Source organism: Mauremys reevesii, linkage group 6 (assembly GCF_016161935.1).
Source record: "Mauremys reevesii isolate NIE-2019 linkage group 6, ASM1616193v1, whole genome shotgun sequence".
Taxonomy (NCBI): domain Eukaryota; kingdom Metazoa; phylum Chordata; order Testudines; family Geoemydidae; genus Mauremys; species Mauremys reevesii.
In genome coordinates this window covers 126,673,869-126,698,507 of record NC_052628.1, presented here as the reverse complement: position 1 = coordinate 126,698,507, position 24,639 = coordinate 126,673,869, and the positions used below count along the sequence as shown (strand labels likewise).

Below are 24,639 nucleotides of genomic sequence, written 5' to 3'. Positions count from 1 at the left end.
ACCAAGGAAACCCTTTAACAAGCCCTCTCCAAGAAAACAACTGCTCTCTAAGATCATAGAAGACCAGTTTCCATAGCTCTAGTCTGTATACATATTGGCAACAATGCAAGTGTAACCACATTTTTTAAGCAGATCTCAGAGCAGGAGTATTTTATTAGAACACAAAATGCAAAAAACGGACTCCAATTTGAGAGTCACATAAAAGAGCAGAATAACCTCAATAAAAGAGCAGAATAACCTCAATTAATTACTTATTAACATTCCTTCTTTTTCGTTTCATATGTCCATGTCAGTTAATGATGAATCTCCTGAATCCAAGCTAAACTAAGACTGTTTGTGAGATCACACACTGACATAGGGGCTGTCTATAGCTCCTGATAAAATACGATCTTCTGCATCTCTGCCCTAGACCTGTGATTTTGTCTCTTTACTCCACCCTTGTGATCCTGCACTGTAGCCATCAACTCTTTGGAGTCTAACAATGATATTTCACTGATGGGCACCCTGAGGCACTTCTCTTGCAGCCCTTCCAGCTGGCTGTAAGCACAAGTCTATGCAGAATGATATCCCTATAAGTAGGCCAAATCAATCCACCTTCATATTTAAGGTTCTCTAGTGACACTAACACACAGCCAGAAACCCCTTTAATTTAATAGTACATACAGAGTAGAATTCAGAGGCAGGATCAGGATGCCATTATGAAAGGTGCTGTACAAAACACACATTTCCCCCAGCCAAGAAAGTGTATGAAATCAATGAGTTTACACATGGGTAAATTAAATGTGCACAAACATTTGCACGATCAAGGCCCACAAGATCCTCTCTTATGAAAACTGTTTTTAAACACCTTCAGCCAACCAGAACCTTGAGAAAAATGTTATAATGAAGGTAAAGTTCACAGTTCAGATTTGTTACTCACTAACCTTGCCAAACTTGTGCTTCAGTGGTAGTCCTGCCTTCTGAAATGCTGGAATAATATCAGATTTATAGTCTTGTATGAAGATCCCCAAATCCACGTCTTTGCTATAGGGAATAATATTACACTGTCTATACCAGCCTAAAAAATGGAGAAAACATGAACTCAGAGACATGGTGAATACACAGCTAGAGCTGAAACAAAGTAAGAATGAAGTTTCATGTGCCACTAGCTGAAATATCTTTGGGGGGAGCCACTCAGCTGCCCCCTACAGAGACATCTGGATTGGAAGAGGAGCAGCATAGGGAGCTACTCCACTTGTGACCAGCTGTCTCCTCTGGAAAAGTGAGGATTGTGAAGGAGCCTATCACCACTTAAATAACAGTCCCTCAATCTCTTCTAAAAGTATGTTTTCTAACTTACATTTTTTAAAGAAAACTATTCCTGATCTGAGCCCTTTATGCCAAGTTTAATCTAATATTTATGGAGTCACAATTCTATTTTTAAAAATGGATTACTTCACTTCAAATACTAGTTATTTCTGGGATGTAAACTGCGTACATGCTGCCGCTGGGAAATGGTGAAACTAGAAACCAGATATGCTTCCCTCCACCCCCTTTTGTTTAATCCACATGGTACGTAACTGCAAATCACAAAAATAATACTCCATTTTAAGGAAAAAATAAACCCTAACATTTCATGAAATACTAACAAGAATTATTAAATCTATGGCTATAATCTACTTTGGAATTTAACATTCTCTTTCACCCATAATGAATTTGGGATATTGCTTTCAACCTTGGTACAGTCAATAGGTTACCATATGGTCCCCCCTATACTGAAGTCTTATAAATAATTTATCACACTAAACACCAAGTTTGTGTGGGATGGAGAAAAATCTGCATCTAAAATAAACGATAACTGAGAAGCAAGATTCTTCTGCATTTTCTTTCAAGTGACCTGGTCCTGCAAGCTGCTGAGAGTTTCCTGAGAGGTGATCAATGTACTGTACTGAAGTTCTACTGACTTAAATGAAAACACTCAACATTTCATATGAAGCGTGTCCAGCATCTCAAATGGCTGGGCTCTAAGTGGCTTCTGAAAGGGATCTTGGAAATAAAACAAATACTGTTTAATTTATTGTAATTTCAGGATTGCTCATTTTGACTTAGTAGTGACGTTATTTTAACTGTGCTAACGCACTGCTTCACACACCTATCAGATACCCCCTACTAACCTGATGCATTCAGCTGTCAATCTCAGCCACCAGCACTGGAACTAAACAGGATTAAATGTTTCAGATTTCAAAAGGTGCTTCAATGGGTTTGAAAAGCAATACAATATAAGCTCAAATACTTTACCAAGGCATGTTCCACTGCTCAGCCAGAACCTCACTCCTAAGTTATTTAATGTCAGGGCAGCCAGATGCAGCAATGCTTTTGCTTTTTTCCTAAACTCCACTGCATCAAGAGAGGCATCATCAGGATACAGCTAAAGGGTTAAGGAACATTGAACTACTTTCAGACATAAATGCACCTTAACGTTTTCAAGTTCTTAGTTAAAAAAAAAAAGGGCAATTTTTTTCAAGACCGTAATTAGTCTCTGGCCACTGTCCACACCGCCATCTTGTGGCTGTTTGGCAATACAAACGGTGAAATGAGAAAAGTAAAATTTAAATGCCTATTCAATAAACCAACCCCGGGGGTCTGTGAGCCCTTTCAAAGGGGTCGATTGAAGCCCCGATTCCCGGCGCACCCTGCGGGGCTGAAGACGAGCAGCATAGGGCTGAAGCCCCAATCCCTGATCCTCCCTCCCTCCCTTCGCCCCCCTCCCCCCCAACTCCACAGGGCTGAAGGCCTGATCCCCGGCACCCCCCATGGGACTGAAGCCTGGAGCTCCAAGCCCTGATGCTCCCTGTGAGGCAGAAGCCTGAGCCTATGAGCAGGGTTGGGGACATGGAGGGCATTCCCACCCCCCCAAACTGCAGCACTAGATTACAGCAGTCCCAAGGGCAGTCCCCCCCTCAATCTCCTCTCCCTGTCCCTTGGCCAGGTCAGAGGCAGAAGCTGGAGCCGGGCAGTGCGGGGCAGCTGCTGCTCTGGCTGGCGCCCTGGAGTAGGCAGCAGCAGTGTTCCTTCCTCTCCTGCTGGTGCCCTAGGTTGAAGATGCTCCTCAGCTACTAGCCCCATTTGCTCCGGCAGAGGCAGTCGGTAAGAGTCCCCTCAGGTGGGGAGATCCAGCTCTGTGGCTCGCAGACTCCTTGTGGAACAGGGACCGCAGGGGAGTCCTCACAGCACACAGCCCCTAGTACTCCTCTCCCTGCACCATGAGTTACCCCCTGCCTGCACACAGCCCCTAGCCACCCCCTCCCTGTACCCATAGCCACCCTGTGTGCACACAGCCCCAGCTATCCCCTCCCTGCAAGCTGAGCTATCCCTTCCCTGCACAACAGCCCCTAACTACCCCCTCCCTGCACCCTAAGCTGTTTTCAAACTTTTTGAGCTAAGCTCCCCACCTTTGGGTTATAATTTTTGCTTGCACACCACGCGCCCCCCCTCCCCGCCAACCCAGACAGGAGGGTGGCCTGCTGAGGTGAGTCCCTGGACCCTACCATGCAGAGGTTGTTCAAGCCCCACCTCTCCCCCCCCCCAAATAGAAGTCAAACTACGCCTATACCCAAAGCCCCTGCCCCAAAGCCCCTCCACTCCCACGGGGCCCTGCAGTTTTTGTAGCATGTTGAGGGGGTCCTCAGAGAAAAAAAGGTTGAGAACTCCTGTAATAAACCATCCTCTGTGTTACTTTTTCCAAACTCATAAAATGTAAAAGTCAGTATTAACGTACTACTGGAATGATCCACACCAAAACCAAAAAGATGAATGTATGTATTAAAGAAACAAAATATGTAAATTAAACCTCTGCAATGCTTACAACTTTTCAACAATAATGCATATTGAGCCTGATCCTGCTCTCCCTAAAGTCAATTACAAAACTCTTATGGATACCAACTGGGGACAGAATTGGGCTCACTGTGGTTATTTTTAGCACATTTTTTACAACTTGTCTGGTGCCACCAAGTGTTAAAATTGTGTAGTGAAGTTACAAGTTTACACTAATTTCAGTTGAGGCACAGTCATTTAAGAGTAGCAGTGCATTTTCAAGTTATCAGAGCACAAAAAAACATCTTAACAACAAATGGTCTCCATCCCATACTGGGATAACTCTGGTATTAACTTTCCAAATAAAAAAAAAGTTTTTCTTGACTCTGAACAAGCTCTAAAAAGATTCAACCCAATCAATCACTTCAAAAGTTACAAGCCCCTGAAAAAGTGGATTTTGAATGAATGTACTCTCAAATTTAAGCATAACACTACAAATGTGCTGTAATGGATGGTCAATCCTACTGTGACCAAAATTAAAAAATTACCAGAAAATTGGGACTCTCGTTTACTCTAAGGCTGCTTTATACAACTCTGACAGAGTAGAGGGGTCTTAAAGTGTGTGTATATCTATATATAACCATTTATCTATTCTCCATATGATTTCAAATGCAGAGACAAATGCAGCCAGAATAGAACCAAACAAATGAAACATCTTTAGTTATTCAGAGAAAAAAGTTCTAGTTATACTCTCAATTGTAAAAAAAAATTAGTTTATTGACTTTCTGAGAACGAAGGCCCCAATGCTGCACTTATGCAAGAGTTTAATGTTAAGCCTATGAGTAGGCCCATTCAAGTCAAACACATACCTCAATGTTTGCAGGATGGAGGCCTAGGAGTGGAAATCTACTTTACATTTCAATGGAAATACTACCTGATTACCACTCACCTGAAAGAATGCCCGAGCTTCTCTGTACCTACATTCAAGAAACCTAGAGTGTGACATCTCCTCTAGAAATTGGGACAGATTTTTTGGAATCTGAACTTTTAAGTCATCAATGGAAAGTTGTAGTACTTCTGGCCTGCAGTGAGAAAAAGATATATTATCTTATCCTGGCCAAGAATGCATCATCTGTGACTAATCAAATGCCACCTCCTATCTCTGGCCCAGGTTATAAAGATCTAAAACATGTTGAGCACTTGCTACCTATATCCAAATGTATTACAACCGATTACACAAAACTAGAACTTCTTGGGTGTAATAAAATCTACAAACTACTCTCCTAGGCAAAGATTTTCAAAATAGGGGCTAGTATTAGACTCCTAAATCCATATTTAGACAACTGAATAAATCATCTTATTTTTCAAATGTGCCAAATAGACCAGCAGCTCGCACCAAGTTCACTGGGAGCTGCTGTTTTTCAGAGCATTTGAAAAAATAGGCCATTTATTCAGTGCCTAAATATAGATTTAGGAGTCTAATATTAGTCCCTATTTTGAAAGTCTTGGCCCATATTAATAATTTAACAATAGTTTAGGCCTTCATGACAACTGAAATGTTGAATGACATTCAATAGTTAATGCCCTGGATTTTAAATGTTTATGCATATAATAAATACAAGAGTCCACGGTATAGAGGGGACGTTTAGTAACTCAGGCCTTGGCTACACTTGCAAATTTGCAGCGCTGCAGCAGGGTGTGAAAACACACCCTCTCCAGCGCTGCAAATTGCGGCGCTGCAAAGCGCCAGTGTGGTCAAAGCCCCAGCGCTGGGAGCGCGGCTCCCAGCGCTGTACGTTATTCCCCACAGGGAGGTGGAGTACGGACAGCGCTGGGAGAGCTCTCTCCCAGCGCTGGCGCTTTGACTACACTTAGTGCTTCAAAGCGCTGCCATGGCAGCGCTTTGAAGTATAAGTGTAGCCAAAGCCTCAGTAATTCTTAGCAAAAATAAATCAAGGAGTTTTCCTTAACTACAACTGTTTGTTTCTGTTCTGGTTGTTGTGACAATTTCAAGTAGACTGCAGGAATATAATTCTCACAGTCAGGCTGTATGCATCTTGCTTCGCCAAGACTGCAGCAAGTGTGTAGATTTGCCATTTTTCATATGCTACTGAAACACTGCATAAGTGAAGGCAGTCTAGTTGTGGTTTAGAAGGCTGGGCTTACAACACCAAAGAACATGCTGCTCAGGGAAGGCAAAAATAGAAGGAAAGATAGAAAGAGAAATTGAGACGCAAAGAGTCAAGTTACAAGAGTTCCAGTCAACCATTACTGAGCTCTTTATCAGTTTCCCAAAGGGCGGTCCCAATGATGTTTCTCTCTGTGGATTCCCTTTTTTAACCTTCCCTTATTTTAACCTTACTATAATTATTTCTGACACTACTATTTTACCACATTTACTAAAGTGAATAAAAGAATCAGGACCCTATAATGAAAAAAATAAAGTCACAGTACAGAAAATGTAAAGTCAATTCTCTTTCAAAACCCACCTCAAACTCTAGATCTGATCACCCTGGAATTCTGGGGAAGTTCAGAGCCAGGCTACCTGTTTTTGACCAATTTTAGTAGAGGCACTTTCATGCCAAGTTCCTATTTCAGTCACTTATAGTAACTTTAAAAATGGAAGAGAAGCACAGTTTAAGCACAAGACTGGGGGGTAAATAATTCATCCCAGATCTGACACAGACTTTGCACATCTGACAAGGTAATTCACTTAACGTTGCTGCTTCAGCTTCCCTATTTGTACAGCAAAAATACAAGTACCTGATGGGGTGTTGTGAGGATTAACATTTGTGAAGTGCATTGAATATAAAAGTGCTATAGGCTTGATCGCAATTCCATTTAAGTAAATAGCAACCCTTCCATTGCTTTCAATGGTGCAGAATCAGATATGTTACTACTCCCATTCTGGCTGAAATTGCTTGTGGTCATTCAAAATTTTATTTTTTGGGGGAGGCTAAAATTCCAGTTGGCCATTTCTGAGGTAACCAGGGCTGAAAAACCACTGGTTTTCAATAGTCCATATATAAGCAACTAAATAAGTGGACCTAAATCTACAGCACCAGAAAACCCCCACACTTGTGTATAAATATGGGTTCCCTTATTTGCATACACCAATATGGGGGAGGGGTTTGACACAATGGTTCAAATGCATTTCTGACCCAGCTATGCTGGCATAAAAGAGGTCTCTCTTCAATATCCTTCCACATTAGTCACTAGGTGCTGTTACAATGATCTTTTTTGCAAATGTAGCCTCCCCTTTTCTCAATGCTGAGAGTGTCCCATATGAAGTTTTCTGACCACATTTTGGCTCTGTAGCATAATACAAAAGGTACAGAAAGAGGTTACACTTCTTTAATATCAGATATTGCTAATATGACAATCTCTATCTTTCTTTCAAAATATTTCAGACATAAGCTGACAAGCAGAGTCATTCAATTATCTGCTGGCAAGATGTGCTACTATACCTCTTTGGAAATCAAAATATCCTACCACAAATCAATGCTGGGTTGGCCCATTACTGGATCTCTCACGCTCAGGTTAAGCCACTTAACCTCTCTGTGTCTCAATTTCTCCATCTGTAAATTGGGGAAAATACTTGTTTTACTATTAATATAATTGGATCTGTCACCTTAAACTTTTGATTCACCTGCATTTTAGTGAACAGATGAATTTCATAACTTGCCCTTTATGAACCATGAATTACTGATCTTAAGACAAAGTGGTAGTATTTATTGTGCTATAATAGCCTTATATCCTCCTTGTCTTCCTCCATTTTTAACTTACTTGTTGTAAGCTCCAGCGTAGCGACCAAAGTGTAGCTTTCGGAAAGGCACAAACTTTCTGTCTATGTTTTGCTTCAGCCGCAATGGGCCATGCCAGACATAGTTACCATTCCTCTCATAAAATACCACCAGGTGGATGGCATGAGCTGCCAGTTTGAAGATATAGTGGAGGGGAATTTCAATCCCAGAGAGGTCATCCATCCCTTCCAAACGGGGGTCTTTGTTCTGTATCTTTAGCCACTGGAACCCCATTTTTTCAGCAGCCCTAAACAAGCTCACCTAAACATCAGAGAAACAACACTTAGGACAAAAGGACAAAAACAAGACTTCAATACTAAGGGCCAATTCTTCATTCACATACGTTATTCCTGATTTACAACATACAAATTAGATCAGAATCAGGTCCTACCTATTCCAGAATTTCTCCTAAACCTTAAAAGGATGGTAACCGTCTATGCACATGTTCGTTTTCTACTTGTTTTCACTTCACTTACCTTAATTCACAGCAATACCAAAATAAATAGATTAAAAAAAAAAGCTTAAATGTCCCGATTTCTCCAAGTTTTGTAATGCACAATGAAACCACTGATGATTTCCCTCTTTTGGTGAAAGCCCCGTAATCATACAATACACACTGGGATATGACACCTCTTCCATTACTTAGGGCTTGCCTACATGAACATTTAAGGCCAGGTCTACGCTACGCACATTGGTATAACGACATCACTCAGAGGGGTGAAAAATCCAGACCCCTGAGCGAAGCAGTTATACCGACCTAACCCCCGGCGTAGACAGTGCTAAGTTCATAGACTCATAAACGTTGGTCAGAAGGGATCATTATGATCATCTAGTCCGACCTCCTGCACAATGCAGGCCACAGAATCTCACCCACCCACTCCTGTAACAAACCCCTAACCTATGTTTGAGTTACTGAAGTCCTCAAATCGTGGTTTAAAGACCTCAAGGTGCAGAGAATCCTCCAGCAAGTGACCCGTGCCCCATGCTGCAGAGGAAGGCGACAAACCTCCAGGGCCTCTGCCAATCGGCCCTGGAGGAAAATTCCTTCCCGACCCCAAATATGGCAATCAGTTAAACCCTGAGCATGTGGGCAAGACTCACCAGCTAGCACCCAGGAAAGAATTCTCTGTAGTAACTCAGATCCCACCCCATCTAACATCCCATCACAGACCACTGGGCATATTTACCTGCTAATAATCAAAGATCAATTGCCAAAATTAGGCTATCCCATCATCCCATCATCCCTCCATAAACTTATCAAGCTTAGTCTTGAAGCCAGATATGTCTTTTGCCCCCACTACTCCCCTTGGAAGGCTGTTCCAGAACTTCACTCCTCTAATGGTTAGAAACCTTTGTCTAATTTCAAGTCTAAACTTCCTAGCGTCCAGTTTATATCCATTTGTTCTTGTGTCCACATTGGTACTAAGCTTAAATAATTTCTCTCCCTCCCTGATATTTATCCCTCTGATATATTTATAAAGAGCAATCATATCCCCCCTCAACCTTCTTTTGGTTAGGCTAAACAAGCCAAGCTCTTTGAGTCTCCTTTCATAAGACAGGTTTTCCATTCCTCGGATCATCCTAGTAGCCCTTCTCTGTACCTGTTCCAGTTTGAATTCATCCTTCTTAAACATGGGAGACCAGAACTGCACACAGTATTCCAGATGAGGTCTCACCAGTGCCTTGTATAAGGGTACTAACACCTCCTTATCTTTACTGGAAATACCTCGCCTGATGCATCCTAAAACTGCAACAGCATTTTTGACAGGAGGACTTCTCTTGTTGACATACTTACCACCTTTTGCAGAGATGGATTAACTACGTCAAAAGGAGAAGCTCTCCCATCAGCATACTAGCTTCTTCACTAAAACATTCTACGTGTAAACAAGCCCTTAGTTTGCAGCAAGCTGGGGTGTGAATCTACCCTGCACCAGCCTGCCGCACACCCTCAGCGTGGATACTGCTGACATGCATTAGCAGTTCATTAATGCATTTTGATTAGTCCCATTTCAAAAAGGAGGAGATCAAATCGCATTAATGAACTGTTAGTGACTGTCAGCTTAGTGCACATTGACAGCACATAGCAGGCTAGAGCAGGGTAGATTCACAGCCCAACTTGCTGCAAACTAAATATACCTCTACTCCAATATAACGCTGTCCTCGGGAGCCAAAAAATCTTACCGTGTTATAGGTGAAACCGCGTTATATCGAACTTGCTTTGATCTGCCGGAGTGCGCAGCCCCGCCCCCCCGGAGTGCTGCTTTACTGCGTTATATTCGAATTCGTGTTATATCGGGACGCGTTATATCGGGGTAGAGGTGTATTCATGTAGACAAGCCCTTACTTAAATCCAACTCTCACATAATGTTCTAACAAAACTGCCACTGTGTAAATATATACGCACAGATTTTTCACTGGAATGATTATAAATGTTTACACTGAAGCGGCCAACCTCTGTGCTACTTTATAGATTCTGCTATGAAACACTGTACCCTTCCTGATGCCTTATGCAAGCACTCAGCTCCCTGGTATTCTTCTCTTTTTGTTTGAATCCTACTTCTTTAGCCATTAAAAACACACACACACACGTAGAGATTTCACATCTTTCCATCCACTATCAAATCCACTATCAAATACCGATGCTGAAACCTTGAGAGAGTCCTTGACTTTGAATTTACTTGTTTCCTCCCACCCCACAGCACCATGTCTTTAGCTTTGGATCACTCCCAGAATTCATTCTTACATTGAACCTGACTCTTCTGACGTCCTTATTTATGCCTTGATTATATCATGACTTGACTGTTGCAAATCCTTCTTTTTGCATAAATGTTAGCCTAAATTTCACAAGTTACATGAAGCCAGTCAGCTTTAACATATTCCTCAAGGGAGGGGAATAAGATGATGACTAAAGAGAAGAAGAATATCACTCAAGACTTAAACAGCTCTTTTCAACAGCAAATCCAAAATTGTAAGCTCCCCTTCTACAGATGGCATCACTGAGGCACAAAGAGGGAAAGCTAGAATAGTGTTCTGACTCATGGCCCTATGCTCAGTTTCTGTAAGCTAAAATTAGTAGACACAAAGAGAAAGAAAGAAATACAGCCGGCCTTCTTTACTCAGGCCCAAAATGCCACCACTTTTCACTGTGTTTGAGTAAGAGAGTTTTACGTCTGCCTGTCTCACATTTTTTCCCCCTTTCTTAAATAAAATTATTTAGATTTTTATTGAAGTCATCTCCATATATCTTGTGCAAGTTAATCAAATAATACACATTTCCAGTAATTTTGTACACCTAGCTTTTCTTTTTATCATAAAGCCCCAGCTTTTTCTGTCAGAAAGAGTTTAATTAAAATCTTATAATATAAAAAATAAATGACAAGGTAACAAACATACATCAGTATATGGTTGCTGTACATTATGAAACAATCATATAAATGCACATTAACAGCTCTGCTACCTCTGCAATGGATACTACTCAAAATTTACTATGGCTATACGTATGATAAATTTCTATTTCTTTTTCTTCTCCCTTTCTAACAGATCTCTCCCTCTCTTTCTTCTGAAAGTTGGTCCCCTCTCACCTCAGTCTATGTATGTTGTGGACAGTGGCCCAACTATCTTTGGGCTACCTGATGAATTCTCAATTCACTGAGACAGCCTTTGAAACATTTTATCTGAGCTTCTCAAGAGCGTTGGCAGAAGCTAGTCTCTCTTTGGGACTTCCCTGCCATGTGCCATGCATCTTGAACAGACTGTTGCATGACTTCCCTTTACCTAAAGGTTTCTAAAAAAAATTTAAGTACACCACCACTTTTAGACCAGTTCCACATCATGAACTTTAAACCTGGAAGTCTTTAAGTATTTTCTGTTCAACCATTAATCCTATAATGGCTGGGTGCATCACAGCAGACAAAAATGAAAAAGGAGAAAATCTTACTTCATGTTTCCATGTTTTGTCCAGTAATGCAAATGTGGTGAAGTCCCGTGCAGCACAGAAATACTTGCATTCTGGGCTCATGCCATCAGAAGAGCTGCTGAGCTGTTCATAGTCTTTCTGAATTAATCCCAGAACCAAAGGATCAATGAGATACACTGGTACATTGTGACTGGACACTAAACCAAGGAATTTCTTAATCACGTGCTGTTTGGAAGAGCAAAAAATAAGAATCAGATCACCCTATAAGTGTGTAAAAGTTAACCTTTTAAAATTATGACTCCATTAGGAATTGACCTCTCCCAATAAGACTTTTCCAATGGGAACAGAAAGTGGAATAAGCACCAAACCTGATAGCTCCAAAGGATATTACAGAGTGAAGTGTGTACATAAAAGAACAGGGTTCCCCCGTGACACAAATTTAAGAACAAAATCCTTCACTTATTGGCTATACTTTATGTGTGTTATGTAGTCCTTAGGTGGACATATAGGAGCTCTCATATCCATATATTTTCAAGAACTCTAAGCTCACATTTTGTGTTCCATATTTCTGGCCAGTGCATTTCTTGCTGTACAGCAGAGCCCTCTACTGGAAAACGTAGGGCCACACTAGCTTTTGAGACAATGATCGTTAGACAACAGCAGCAAAATTAAGAGTAAATTGTGGGTTTAGTGAAATTTACTGGCTTTTTTCACTTATGAAATAAGTTAACAAAAATATATAATTTTCCTGAAAGCACAAATTGTGATATTCATACAAATTAGAATTAAAATTCTTTACAAGACGACTTAAAAAAAAATCCCAGTCAACAGGTTTATATAGTCATGTAAGCTAGTCATCTTACAAAATGGTCACTCAAATTTGGGAGGAAGAGGAGTTTATTATTACACATAGTAGATACTATATGCCATAATAATAATTAGCATGTATTCACCACTTTAGGTCTTCAAAGCACTATACATGTATTAACTAATTAATTCCCATCAATATGACAGAAACAGATAAATATTCTTAACCTATTTTACAAATGGTGAAACTGACAAGGAGAGTGAAGGAAACGATCTCTGATCATAAAACATGCTCGTGGTAGCACTATTTCACAGTGCCTTATGCTGTGGAACTGGCAAAATCTAATCAGGAATTTTTGCATATTTATTTTTGAGGGGCAAGGGAGAAGAATTAGCAAGTGGATTTCAAGAGTATCCTGAGCAAACTGGGACATTTGGTCACTCCGTTAAGCAGAACTGCGCAATTCATGCCATCGATCCTGTATCAAGTATGCTCTTTGTAATGTTCTGGTTTCTGGTATGTACAAAAGGTGCACTGTTCAGGCAAGCTTGTATGTAATGCACTCTTTGTTTGGTCTAGACCATTCTGATGTCTGTAAGTATAAAAAAAGCACTGTAAGGAATAGATGCTTCAGCAAGATTATCCAGTCTCTAGGAGGGTGATTTGTTAGCTTGACTCATACACAGGTATTCTTTCAATTAGATACATTCACATCTCCATGGAAGAAGAAAAACCAACAAACATTTACAGCAATTTATCGTACTGTGACAATAATTAAAAGTTAATCTAATTTAACACTGCAGGATGGATTAAATCAATTACGAACAAATGCCTTAATGTGCAGTTCTACTCTGAAAGTGAATGTAAAAATGGCATTGCAGGGTTGCATGTTCATCATACCTCAATGATTCCAGATCAAATGTGTTCAGTCAAGAGACTTTTTCCCACCCTCCAACTACCAGCCCTGCAAACTGAACCTGGCATTCGAATGCCAAGCTATGGTTTTGTCTGGGTCACACACTGTGTCCAATAAGATACGTTCGGTGGGCCATGTTCTGCTACCTCTAGAACACAACTGGCTTTAACAGAGATGCACAAGTGTAACTGACAACAGAATATAGCTCAGCAAATTGAATTTAGGAACCAGTTCTATAGGAGTTTCACAAGGAGGGATGAAATCCATTCCCCCCCTGAGCTCTGCAGGGCCAATACAACTACTAGGAAGGTAAAGGAGTAAAAGTATTACTTTTGTCATTAAAGTGAGCAGATTTGCCTCTGAATATCAGGGAGTAAATCTGTGGAAAAAGGAAGGTGTCATTTCTACAGCCACTTTTCACAGAGGAAATGCTCTTCAAGTTTAAACTTAAACAAGAGGTACCGGGGGATAGTCCTGAAGTCAAGAAGTTTCAGGTATTCAGAGAAGTTGAATAATTTATCCTGCAGAATGAAAGCTGAGAAACAACTGCAATGAGCCACCAGCAGGATAAGTATTCTGCTTTGTTACTAACAATCCAATAACGTAAAAGCTACAAGGGAGCTATTCCTGCAGGCTGTTGAGCCAGAAAGAACATCACGTCCAGTACATGTCACAAAGCACTCAGTAGCTGGCTATGAGAAATGCCACTTCATAGAATCACCACATATTTCTGTGTAAGAAGGCAGTCCTCGCAGCTGCCCCTGCTTTGACTTTCCCCAAATACAGCTCTTGAACATACCAGAGTAGCCATTACTCCTGGCTGGCAGTACCTAAACTTCTTTAAAATGGCTACTATGCACATCACTTGCAAGCACAGGACTGTATTTAAACCAAAGGTCATAGCCAGGGCACATTCTTAAGGTTGCCAGGCGTCTGGTTTTCAACCGGAACACCCAGTCGAAAAGGGACCCTGGCGGCTCTGGTCAGCACCACTGAGCGGGCCGTTAAAGGTCCTGGCACCGCGCTGCGTCCTGGAAGCTGCCAGCACCTAGGCAGGGGGGCCAAACGGCTCCACGCACTGCCTCTGCCCTGAGCACTGGCTCCGCACTCCCATTGGCCAGGGTGGGGAGGGCGATGCCTGCAGGTGAGAGCAGCGCACAGAGCCTCCTGGCCCCCCCAAACCTAGGAACCAGACCTGCTGGCCGCTTCCAGGGCACATTATGGAACCAGGATAGGCAGGGGGCCTGCCTTAGCCCTGCTATGCCACTGACTGGGAGTACCCCAACCTCCTGCCCTGAACCCCCGCAAACCAAGAGCCCTCATTTCTGGCCCCAGCCCAGAGCCCGTACCCTCTCCCACACCACAAACCTCTGCCTCAACCCGCAGCCCCCTCCCACATTCTGAATCCCTCAGTCCCATCCTCCAGCCCGGAGCCCCCCTCCTGAACCCCAAACCCTTCATCCCTACCCCCATCCGAGTCTGCACCATCTGGAGCCCTCACCCCCCTCCTGCACCCCAACTCCCTGCCCCATCCCAAAGCCCCATCCCGCACCCTGGGGTGGGATCTTGGGGATGGGGCAGGGCAGGGGGTGGGGCCTAGGGGAAGGGGTGGGGCAAGGGTATTCAGTTTTGTGTGATTACTAAATTGGCAACCCTACACAGAGTCTCCCCCTTACATCCACTTTTCTCCATAACCACCAGTGTGGAGTTCAGTGCAGGCACAGAGATCTCTTCACAACCCACTTTTCTAAAGAGGTTCTGAACAAATACCAAGCATAAGCATTACATCTTTCGCTCTCTGAGCTTCTTTCAGCAGTACTCAGCAGCCTGAAGGATTAAGCCCTAAAAAAAAATAGCCAACCAAAATATATCTTGATATTGAAGTAGTAATAAGACCTGCAGCATTGCCTCCAACCAGTGGAGTAAGGAGCTGTAGCTCAGAGAGGTAACTTTGCCTCGTTTGTGAAGAGCTTTATAAATCAGCATAAACAACTAACATGAAGCTAGAGTGACAGCAAGCAAAACAAGGTCAAACAAGTGTGCAGTATTATGTAATGCAACTATCTGCCAGTAAAAATTTGAGCTGGTGATTTTGTGTCAGCTGCAGCCTATTAAACAAGCTGGAATTCCAATAAGCAAAGCATTTCAATATTCAGTTTGGAAGGACACAAAGGTATGGATCAGAACTTCTACATCAGAAAAGGAAAGACAAAGCCAGGTCCTGCAGAAATGTTTCTTAAAAGGCGAAAAAGTGTCTTGAGGACTACACAGACAAAAGAATCTCTGAGGTCCCCAAACCCACAACCCGAGTTCAATACTTCTGTCATAGGTTTATTCCCCACTTCGAACTTTAGCGTTCACAAGATGGGGACCTGCATGGACTCCTCTAAACTAAAATCCTAGTTTAGATCTGGTTCTTGCTGCCACCGGTCAAGTTTTAAGTGTCTGACACACTCCCTGTTCCCCCAAAACTTTCCCTGGGGAACACAGATTCAAACTCCTTGAATCTCAGCACCAAGGGAAATAAAGCATTCCCCTCTCCCCCCTCCTAGTCCTTAGGAGAGATACCTGGATTCAAACTCCTTGAATCAAACAAAGAGGGATTCACTTTTTCCCCCCTCCCCTTCCCCTGAAAATCCAAACAAGGGAAGAAATCAATCAAGTTCTAAAAAGAAAAGATTTTATTAAAGAAAGAAAAAAGTACACTATCTCTGTATTACCAGGATGCAAAAATACAGGGTCTAACTTATAAACCTGGAGAGGCTCTCCCCCACTCCTTTCTCAGAATAATCAAAGTAACAGCAAACAGAAATAAAGATATTCCTTCAGCAAACACACAATTGCAAATGCAGAAATTAATTATAAGACTAATTCGCCTTTCTAATACTCACTATACTGAATAGAAGAAAATACTTCAGAAAACCTTGGAGAACTTGAAGAATATGTCTGGCCTCTCTTAAATCCAAAGAGAGAATGAGAACTTAAACAAAGAACACAGACAAAGACTTCCCTCCACAGAGATTTGAAATTATCTTGTCCCTTGATTGGTCCTCTGGTCAGGTGTTCATCAGGTTTCTGCTTGTTAACCCTTTACAGGTAAAAGAGTCCTTAACCCTTAACTAACTGTTTTATGACAACTTCCATTTCAAAAATAGGAAATTTCAACCAATGTCTTCAAATGCTTTGTAATTTTGCTCATCTGACAGAGGCATCATTTGGAACATATAAGTATTACATTGTATGGTGATCTGACAGAAGGTATCTTTTACTTTACCCAGATTTTTGAAAGGTGAACACGGCTACGAACATTTCTGGTATAAAATTTAACCAGCAACGGCAAGGACTCTGGACAAAAATCCAAATCCAAATCATTGCATAATTCCACACTTGCTATAAACTCTCTTTAAATATTCGGTTTTGGATTCTTCGTGAAGGCTATTGAGAGTCTTAGTGTACTGTATCATATACACAGGATTATGAACTGTAGTTAAAATAAACTAGTTCCTAAAAGGTAGATAATTTGGCATGACCATCCATTTTCTGTCCTCTGGTGTCTGTGCCCAGTCATGGTGGGAGAGCTTGCATGCTCTAATGATCCCCAGAGTCTGTGTCGGCAGGGGCTTTTTGCTCCCGGATTGGTCTGTGGGGAGGAGCCAGACAGAACGGACACCCTGGTCCTCCAGCCTGAGGGTTAGGCACAGGGCTAACAACCCTGGCCTGTAAAAAACCAAAATATGTTACAGAAACAGCGACGGAGAAATCGACCATTACTGTGTGTGATAGCCTTCAGGAGTCAATTACCCATATGACTGCCAGTGGTGAAAGCCGAAAGGAAGCCACTGGTATGAAGACTGAAGTGCTCAACACCAAGACAAAAAACAAACTTGTTTTTTGGAATGTACGGACAATGTACAAAACAGCGAAACTAGCTCAGGTCACAGCAAAGATGAGATGCTACAGCTTACATATCCTGGGTGTCAGTGAGAGCAGATGGACGGGATCAGGAAGACTAACAGCCGCCTCAGGAGAAACGTTGCTCTTTTCTGGATGGGATGATGGACAACACTATGAGGGTGTTGCCATCCTTTTGAAGAAGGGAGTGACGCATTCCCTGCTTGAATGGAAATCCATCAGCAGCAGACTTGAGAGCCAGACTGAAAGGGAAACATAATATCACCCTAATTCAGTGTTATGCTCCGACAAATGACAGTGATGAAGAAGTAAAGGACAAATTCTACCTTATACTACGGGCAGAGTTAGAGAGAGTGCCATGTCACAACTTAACTATCATCAAGGGAGACCTGAATGCCCAGGTCGGTAAGGACAGCACAAATAATGACAGAGCAATGGGAAGAAATGGGTCTGGCACCATGAATGAAAACGGAGAAAGGCTTGTTGATTTCTGTAATATGAATGACCTAGTCATCGGCGTAACCCTATTTCAACATAGTGAAATTCACAAGCTGACATGGTGTTCTCCAAATGACAGAGATAAGAACCAGATTGACCATATCATGATCCATGGCAAACGGTGACGCTCACTGACAGGTGTGAAAGCAAAAAGGGGTGCAGATGTTGGCAGTGACCACCACCTTCTACCAGCCTCCATCAAGCTAAAACTGAGACGTGTGGGTCCACCAAACAAGGGACATAGACGTTATGATATTGACAAGCTAAAGTCCCTTGAAATACAGAAAGCCTTCGTTCTGCAGTTAAAGAACAGGTTTCAGGCACTTGCAGACCTGGATGAAGAGGAGGGGAATGTGGATGAGGAGATCAACACAAAGTGGTACAAAGTAACAGCAATTTATAAACAGAGCCGTGAAGCCTGTCTAGGCTACAGGCAGAAGAGATGGAAGGAGTGGATTACACACTGCACATGGAACGCCACAGAAACCAGACAAGCCCTGAAAAAAAAAGTTTTAGACACAAAACCCCAGAAGCTAAAGGACAAATACCCTGAGTAGTATAGCAAGGCACACCAGGAGGTCAAACACCTTGTGAGAGCAGACAAACAACATTATAGTGATAATCTGGCAACACAAGAGGATGCAGCTGCTTGTGGTGAACAAGGAACCATCTACAAAATGAAGCGGCTTATCAGTGGTAAATGGCAGACACCAACAAACACTCTCATCAGGAACAAACAAGGACACCTACTAACAATTGAAAAGGAACAATAAATGCGCTGGACAGAGCATTTCAAATAATTGCTGAACAGGGAGCCACCTAAAGAGGAAGGAAACATCTAGGAGGAAGATGATGATCTTGATATCAACTATCAATCAATCCTCCCTTGGTTTTCACACCTCAACTGCTAGAAGAGGGCCTCATCCTCCCTGATTGAACTAACCTCGTTATCTCTAGCCTGCTTCTTGCTTGCATATATATACCTGCCCCTGGATATTTCCACTACATGCATCCGACGAAGTGGGTATTCACCCATGAAAGCTCATGCTCCAATACGTCTGTTAGTCTATAAGGTGCCACAGGACTCTCTGCTGCTTTGATATCAACAGATATCCCAACTAAGGAAGAGATCATTCAAGCCATCAAATCCTTAAAAAATGGGAAAGCTCCTGGCAAGGATAACTTGAATGCAGAATTGTTCAAGGTAAATCCTAAATTAGCAGCATCTATCCTGGCCCCTCTATTTACATCAGTCTAGGAAAGGGAAAAAGTGCCAGATGAGTGGACCAATGGGGTTAGAGTGAAGATACCAAAGAAAGGAACTCTTAGTGCTTGTAATAAATGGCATGGTATCACACTTTTATCTGTGCCAAGCAAAGTATTGTGTAAGATCATAGTCTAGCGTATATCAGAGGCAGTTGATAGTGTTCTCAGAAAAGAGCAAGCTGGTTTTCGGAAAGGGTATGGATGCACAGACCAGATCTTCACTCTACGAAACATAACAGAACGGTGCTTAGAATGGCATACATAAATTTCATAGACTTTGAGAAGGCTTTTGATAGCATTCACAGGACCAGCCTGTGGTGCATTCTGCGGGCATATGGAATTCCTTTCCGTATAATTAACGTAATCAAAAGCTTCTATTTCAACTTTACATGCAATGTTGATCACAGTGAGCTCAGTTTTGGAGTCAAAACAGGAGTACGCACAGGTGTGTCATGTCTGCAATCCTCTTCAACATTGCCATCAACTGGGTAATGCGGCGTATAACACAAGACATGCCAAGAGCATTAAACGGACACTCTTCTCATCCCTTGAAGACCTGGACTTTTTCAGATGATGTTGTTTTCCTAGCACACACCCAAAACCATATACAAGAAAAAACAACTCGACTCAATGCATTCAGCCAGCAAACTGGACTGAAAATCAACCACAATAAGACATATATCATGAACTTTAATATTGCCTTCCTATCAACAGTATGGATAGAGGATTATGTTCTCACCAATGTAGAAACATTCACATACTTGGGCAGCACCATCAGCCAGGATGGTGGAACAAGCCAGGACATCCAGAAGAAAATCAGTAAAGCCAGGAGCACCTTCAGGAGCTTAAATACAGTCTGGAAATCATCAAAATACAACACCAAAACCAAACTCAAGATTTATCAGAGCTGCATACTTTCAACACTACTTTATAGTGCAGAATGCTGGAGAATGAGAAAGTATGATATGTCCAAACTGTCTTCATTCCATACAACCTGCCTTAGAAAAATCCTCTGCATCTTTTGGCCCCGAACAATTTCAAACCAAGATCTACTGACACAGTGCATCCAAGAGGATCTGAGCACCATCATTGCCAGGAGGCCTTGGAGACAGATTGGTCATATGCTTTGGATGGAAACTGATTCCATCACCAGAGTAGCAATAAGATGAACACCTGAAGGCAAGCGAAAATGAGGCTGCCCAAAAACAACATGGCAAAGAGCTGTGGAAGCTGAGCTGAAAAACCTGGGCCACAGCTGGGGAACCATTGAAAGACCTGCCAGAAACAGATAGGAGTGGAAGAGCTTCGTCACTGCCCTAAACGCCAGAGGCGTAATAGGAACATGATGATGATGATGATCCATCATTTTAACAATGTCACCACTCAGATCTGCATTTTTTCTGCTCTTAAATAGCAAGTGACCAATCTGAACCTTTTCTTTTAAGGTTCAAAAAGTCCTCTGGAGAAGTGGAGAGCAAGGCCTCCCAATGACCTATTCAATCTGATTAATCTTTATGGTAGAGAGTGGAATTCGGTCATAAGGAACTTTCAGTTCTTCAGCCTTGTTCTCCCCATTAGGTACCACCATAATCAATAAAAAAAAGTTATGTCTCTGAGCACACTGTAAAAATAATTGTTGGCTGGTGTAGGGATATTAAAGAAGGTTTATATTAGACATGGTTTATATGAAAAATAATCTTTTGTTAGAAATGATTTATTGTTAATTGATACTTTATAACTGAAGGTTTATATTAGAAGTAAATGTGATTCCCAAGATTTAGCCTCTAACCTGCAAGCCACCAGCTGTGTCTGTGTGAAGCCTGCTCAAAGAAATACTTTGTATAAAACTTGTTAAACATTAATTAACTCTAAGTAAGCCAAAACAGTAGCTGTTTAGTACATAAATAGAGACCCCCCCCACCCGCCGTAAGTTTTCATCTCACTTTATTTTTAATTGTTAAGACAGGGAGTCTCACATAAATTGGTAACACCCCAAAAGGTAAAGAGACAGTGAAATAGATGTGATTAAGATAGAGAATGTATGTGAATGAGTGCCTAGTTTAAATAATGAATGAATGGTTAGGGAGTTACCAGCCTGAAAAATTCAGTGTTGGCCGAAGGTGTCAAGTGGGATCAACCAGATGACCCCCCGGAGGGCAAACTGGAATCCACCCCACCACACCTCAAAGGAAGGAAAAACAAACATCTGATAACATGGAGCCAGCCACCTGCTGATTGATTTAGCAACAGCAGAATGAAGCAACTCTCATGGACTGACATAGGAATAAATTCCTATAAAACTGGACTCTGAAGACTGAGGACTTTGAGTCTATGGTTCTGCTGCCAGCCTCCAGGAGCATCAGGTGCATCTGACACAGACTCGGCTCCATCCTCATGACCAAGATACCTGGCCAGTAACTTGGCATGAGCAACGTCTAGGCTGGTAACTATAACACCTATACAGAACCTGAATGAATGATTATGTGAATGAATATATATATATATGTGTGTGTGTGTGTGTAAGGAATAAGTAGTGATAGAAATAAGTAGTAAAACAACGTTGTTTGCTTTAATCTTTTGCTTTACTATTATATTTACAATAAATGTGGCATCTTTGCCTTATCCTTCTTAATAAGATCCTGCTGGTTTTTATTATATTGGTATAACACTGGCTCATGTAAATGAGTATGTGGCCTCAGTCCAATTCTGATCAGAGAGAAGTTTACATCATGAAATTAACTGTCACAATTGGCTCTAACTGTGACCAGTGCTGGTTGTCTCATCAAAAGGGCCAAGGATTGAACAGACATGGAAAATGACTTCCCTCTGTGCCCTGAAGCACCATTTATATTAAGCGTCAAACAGAGTTGAATGAATAATTTAAACGGTTCCAACTGAATAGGTTTTGAAACCAGTATATTATAGATGGGGGCACAGGAGCTTTGGAGAAGCTTGCACTGCACTCCAATTAGCATGTCCAAGTGTATTCTATGGATAAGCAGAAGACTTCAGTGTTCAAATCCATCAATCTGACACCTTTCACAAATACTAAATTCACTTTTAAAAAAAAGAAAATTAAAGATTTCCAGTTTCTGTGTTAGTGTTTTGGCTCAATTCTAATCAGGTTAAATTACATGCTGCCTATCTAACTTGTCCCTGCTGTTTTAACAGGATAAGTTATTCTTCACTTCCTGTATCTAAACTATTTTGTTATACTGATGCCACCACTACAAGGCTAAGTTCCACTCTAGAAACAGGTGCATTTCAGAAGTGATGCCTGTATGTACAGCACACAGGGCATGACCCTGAGATAGCTGAGCACTCAGAAATCCCCTTTACTTTAAGGGTCATGTTCAGGGCAGTAAGATCAAGGCTGCTTCCATTTAAAACAACAAAATTCTCAATGACTAAACTGGATGCAGAAGTGGACCCATCATTTGCAATTCTGTAAGAGTTCATTGATACTTACAGGGCATGCTGCATAAATAAGTAACATTGTACATACCCACTGTATGCCATCTTGTCCTGACTGGCTTCCTTTAACTTTTGAAAAAACAGCTCCATTCTAGCAAGAAGAAGGACAAAAGATATTTTGAAAGCTAAGATATCCCAAATGGTGGTTTTGTTTAGATTTATAAAAGGAAATTTTACATATTTTTTTCACTAACACTTTACATTTCAAGGATTGCAGTTTTAAGTTACCTATATATGTTACATGGAGTAAAAAGCATGGCCAGTAGTATTCACTTAATATATTTAGGAGGACCATGCAAGGATTGCTGGATCTAGCCTTATGTTTCCAAGTCAATAGGCCAATTAGTAAAAGAAAAAAGGACAGGGTGGGTAAGAATAGATTAAAAAAAAATCAAAACATGTAAATTAAATATAGGTTTACTTAAAAATAAACCTATTTAAAATTACATTTTGAATTGACAACATTGTTAAGGCCTAAACTTATTATGTTAAAATCATTTAAATTAAATACAAAAAATAATATTAAGTAGTACATGTTTGCTGCCAAAGTATTAAAGAAAGTCAAATTACTGAACTCGTGGAAGTCACTGGCAAAGAACTTGAAATCAGAGTATGTTGAAATGCTAAACCAGCTTTTGACAGCAGTAGCCTCTTCTGCAGTTGCAGCGAGACTACTTCCTTCATTTAAGTTTGTTCAGCAAGTTCAGTGCATTCAAAGTTAAAAAAATAATTGGGAGTTAGAAAAGGAAAACAAGCTTTCTTGCTTTTCAATCTATGATTAAAAACAATGTAAGATGATATCTACTACTTCTAAATGAAGACATGGTAACCAGAAACAATAAGTTCAATTCACTAACTACAGATAATACTTCGTTTAATAAATTAGTTAGTTGTAAAGGCAAAATATATTTTGATAATTATTTTCTTATGCATCCAGGCTATTTAAGGTAGTTTTATTTAATTTAAAATGCTAGTATTCTGCATTTTAAATTTAATTTGAATCTCCATCCAACTAGGGCTTGACGCAAAATGCAAGTAAAAAATTTATCTAGCGAATAAGAAATGCATCATTCACCATTTTCTAACATAAAAAATATAAAAATTAAGTACTGTACCTTCTTTTAAGTTAAGCAATATACTTGCTTAAATAAATGTGCATAAATACAATGTACCCACCTGGTTAGCAAAAAGAAGCACCACATTTAGTTAAAAGGCTACATTTAGTTGCAATCAATGTTTGAATGGTTACTAACCAATGAAAATCAAGCTTTTTTACGGAAAATAACTAAAATGTACAAATGCAAAACACGCTTAAAATTGATTTTTTAAATCAAGGTTTCCTATCTGTTGATTTAAATCACGATTAAAGTCAGTGATTTAAATCAAACTCCTCTGAAAGAGGAAGATGAAATAATGCCCGTAGCCTCGGAACACTGGGGAGAAGTCATAGATGAGATTCAGTGGTGCAGCCTGTCAAAGATATGACCGTCGATGGATAAATTTGAGAAGGAAAATATTTGTGTCCTAAGAAAATATTTGTGCTAAAGCCTCAGATTCCTAGCTATCTAGTGGACAATGATTTCTAATTCACAATCTTGCTGTGGACAGCATATGAGGAAGCCAGACTGTAATGTCATGTAACACTAAGACGACTTCAGACTGAATAAGGGTTCCCCCCACCAAAAGAGCTAAGCCAGGAAATTAGATACCAACAGACTCTCCTTCTAAAGAAGGAGAAAGTGAAGATATACTGTTGTCTTCCGTTCTTGTACTGTGTGTACTGAAATCTAGAGATAAACCATGTAATCCTCATGAGGGAAGATTTCACTTCTAGCAGCATTTTAGCTAATTATTGCCTTTATTTTCCCATTATGGAAAGATTACATCTAGCCACATGTGCCTCTTGGTTCTCAATCAGAATCGTAACTACAGGAATTTACATTTGGTATCTAGAAAGCTTTACAACAGAACCTCAGAGACAAGTTAAAGGTGACCAATTCTGCAGAAACAGTAGCTTCTTTTAATTTTAACACATCTGTTGAAGATGCAGCAAACAACAAATTGCATTTTACTCTTTTGCTTCCCTAAACAGCCTTACAGAAACTCCATTTATCTCAAGTTTCAACACAGAATCATACATCAGTCTGAGTTAAGTCAAGGTGCATGCACTTGGGAAGTTTAAAAAAAAAAACAACTTTTGATGTACCAGACTGAGTTCAAATGCGCAGCAAAACCTGGAATCGTGGAAATTTAG

The 24,639-nt window shown here is 40.9% G+C and overlaps 1 protein-coding gene and 1 long non-coding RNA gene across 13 annotated transcripts in view; one reads left to right on the top strand and one right to left on the bottom strand.

The window, feature by feature from the left end:
• The window catches only part of LOC120407781, a 108,106-nt gene extending 95,347 nt beyond the window's left edge, over positions 1-12,759 (top strand). The window contains exon 4 of the long non-coding RNA XR_005600250.1: positions 12,694-12,759. This is a non-coding gene — a long non-coding RNA (uncharacterized LOC120407781). The remainder of the gene's footprint in view (positions 1-12,693) is intronic.
• LOC120407779 (T-cell acute lymphocytic leukemia protein 2-like) overlaps positions 1-24,639 on the bottom strand; it is a 119,735-nt gene that overhangs the window by 91,075 nt on the left and 4,021 nt on the right. For 10 of the 12 annotated variants that reach the window (XR_005600247.1, XM_039543837.1, XM_039543840.1 and 7 more), the window contains exons 3-8: positions 22,417-22,476; positions 11,533-11,736; positions 7,579-7,856; positions 4,742-4,874; positions 2,278-2,407; positions 924-1,057 (exon numbers count right to left, since the gene is read on the bottom strand). Coding sequence is in view for 11 of the 12 variants with exons in the window: in XM_039543837.1 (XP_039399771.1) it covers positions 924-1,057; positions 2,278-2,407; positions 4,742-4,874; positions 7,579-7,856; positions 11,533-11,736; positions 22,417-22,476 (939 nt within the window). In the remaining variant the exon portion in view is untranslated. Of the gene's footprint in view, positions 1-923; positions 1,058-2,277; positions 2,408-4,741; positions 4,875-7,259; positions 7,371-7,578; positions 7,857-11,532; positions 11,737-22,416; positions 22,477-24,639 lie in introns of those variants that run through there. The other 2 variants (XM_039543848.1, XM_039543847.1) reach the window with 2 other exon arrangements.